The sequence below is a fragment of the Grammomys surdaster genome, unplaced genomic scaffold (genome assembly GCF_004785775.1).
Source record: "Grammomys surdaster isolate TR1022 unplaced genomic scaffold, NIH_TR_1.0 126051, whole genome shotgun sequence".
NCBI lineage: Eukaryota > Metazoa > Chordata > Mammalia > Rodentia > Muridae > Grammomys > Grammomys surdaster.
In genome coordinates this window covers 6,635,758-6,638,257 of record NW_021620862.1, presented here as the reverse complement: position 1 = coordinate 6,638,257, position 2,500 = coordinate 6,635,758, and the positions used below count along the sequence as shown (strand labels likewise).

General features: G+C 48.6%; 1 protein-coding gene across 3 annotated transcripts in view; it reads right to left on the bottom strand.

Moving 5' to 3' along the window:
• Tmem63a (transmembrane protein 63A) overlaps positions 1-2,500 on the bottom strand; it is a 34,736-nt gene that overhangs the window by 16,647 nt on the left and 15,589 nt on the right. For all 3 annotated transcript variants that reach the window (XM_028755221.1, XM_028755218.1, XM_028755220.1), the window contains exon 9: positions 937-1,007. In XM_028755221.1, coding sequence (XP_028611054.1) covers positions 937-1,007 — 71 coding nt within the window. The remainder of the gene's footprint in view (positions 1-936; positions 1,008-2,500) is intronic.

Genomic DNA, 2,500 nt, shown 5'->3' with positions numbered 1-2,500 from the left:
AAAAAAGTAAAATTGGCAATTTGATCAGACTATAGACAGATCGCCATTCTTTGCATCGTCCTGTCCCCCACTTTCTCTTTCAGGTGATCTCCCCGGACCCCTGTTTAATGCCCTGGTGGACAGGACAGTTGGTCAGTAGGACCAGTTCTGACCCAACAAGAGCTCAGAAGAGGACTAGCGATGTGATTCAGTGGTAGAGCCTCTGTCTAGTAAGATTCAATAATCAGAACCACAAAAAGATGAGGGGGGGAAAGGCTTTGAGAAGGCGATTCACAGTGAACGTGACCCTGCTGCAGAGCAAAGCCACAGGTCTGTTGCTGTGCATGGCCACAGCCTCTCCCAGTAAACCTTCCTGAACCGGCAGAGTCTAAGTCACGCAGTGTTTGCATGGCAATAAGGACACGCATTTTCCTACTTAAGTCCATGCATGAAGTGGGCACACTATTCCCAAACGCTGTCTGGCAGGCAACTTAGAGGAACTTTTTTTCAAGGAATGAAAAAAAAATCATTCCAGTATCAAGAGAATATGCAAACATATTCACACACATATGCAAATATTTCCTAAGTAGTTGTAGTTTCTGAAGGAGGGACCTGCCAGTAAGCAGCCTAAGTAAGGCTGTCTATAAACAGCCAACATCCATGGGCCTGGGAGACCAGCACTGCATGAAAGCGCAGTTCTCACCCAGCAGGAACTTCAGCCTGCACTCTGGATCCTGAGTCCTGGAGCCCTAATCATGACTGCTGCACAGTGCACATCAGCCCCGCCAGGCGGCTGGTACAACTCTGCAGGACCACCCCTGGAAGTCACTTGATACCACAGTAGAGAGGGGTCAGCCCTGCATACTCAGACAGAAGACACCTATAGCACAGGCCTCAGGGGCCCGGGGCCTCCACAGCCCTGTTCACCATGAGCGGCTCACAGGGTCTCTCTCTTACCGGAAGTGGCTCTCCACAGTCTCCTTCCTGGCTTCTCTGGGGAGTCCTGTGATGAATAAGGTCTGTCTCACCTGCCAAGGAACATACCAGGAGAAAGTCACAAAGACAAGTCAAGGGGTGATTGGGGAGGTGGGGTGTCATCTCAAAGATGAATGAAAGATGTAGATACGAGGTTCATGTTTTCTCATTCTTGGCCTTGAAGAGGCCCAGGGGTATTATATGCAGGGTATCCCTTTCCAAAGCAACTCATGAGCCTCCTTTGCAGAGCGGGGAACTGAGAAAGATTCCAGAAAGATGTGGTTCAAAGGAGTCGAAAATAAATCACAGAAGGTCACCTGTCCTTAGCCCGGCTGTTTTGGCTTGGAGGTGGAGATGCTGGTTGAGTTGTTTGTTTGTTTGTTTGTTTGTTTGTTAAAGATGTATTTATTTTATGTACATGAGTAAATTGTCACTGTCTTCAGACACACCTGAAGAGGGCATTAGATCCCATTACAGATGGTTATGAGCCACCATGTGGTTGCTGGAATTGTACTCAGGACCTCTGGAAGAGCAGTCAGTGCTCTTAACCGCTCAGCCATCTCTCCATGCCTGGTTTGTGTTTTGTTTTGTTTTGTTTTGTCAATTTAACACAACCTAGAGTCACCTGGGAAGAAGAAACCTCAATTGAGGAGTCACTCAGATCAGATTGGTCTGTGGTCATATCTGTGAGAGACTGTCATGATAGATGATTGATGTCAGAGGGCCCTGCCCACTGTGGGTGGCACCATCCCTAGGCAAGTAGTCCTGGACTATGTAGCTAGAAGGCTGTGAGCCTAGGGATTGGCTGGAAAGGAGCATTCTTCCATTCTATTTCAGCTCCTGCTGAGACTTCCCTCAATTTCTGGACATGTGAGCTGAAATAAACTCGTTCCCTCCCCTAAGCTGCTTTGGGTTGTGGTGTTTATCACAGTAACAGAAAGCAAAGTAGAAAGGAGGATGTGTTTTGTGTTGTTTTTGCAGGCTAAGTTATCAGCCAGTCAGGCTGTCAGGCAAGCACTCTACCACTGGCTTACAGTCCTCCATGGACTTCTTTACGTCACAGCAGTAGCTACAAGCCCTGACCCCACAGATCAAGTAGCAGCTGACAAAATGAAGGAAAGTTTCCAAATTGCCATTTACCAGTAAATTAAATAATAACAACGCTACTACTAAGCTGAACGTGTGGATGTGTGCATGGAATCCTGACCCTTGGGGGTAGGAGCAAAGCAAGCGTGAGTTCAAGGTCATCTTTGGCTGCCTAGCTACCTCGAATGAGTCCGGGCTACATAAGACCCTGTCTTTAAAAAAACAGTGATAGATGGTGATGGTGGTGATGGTGGTGGTGGTGGTGGTGGTGGTGGTGATGGTGGTGATGGTGGTGATGGTGGTGATGGTGGTGATGGTGGTGGTGGTGGTGGTGGTGATGATGATGGTGGTGGTGGTGGTGGTGATGGTGGTGGTGATGGTGGTGGTGGTGGTGGTGATGGTGGTGATGGTGGTGGTGGTGATGGTGGTGTGGTGGTGGTGGTAATGGTGGTGATGGTGG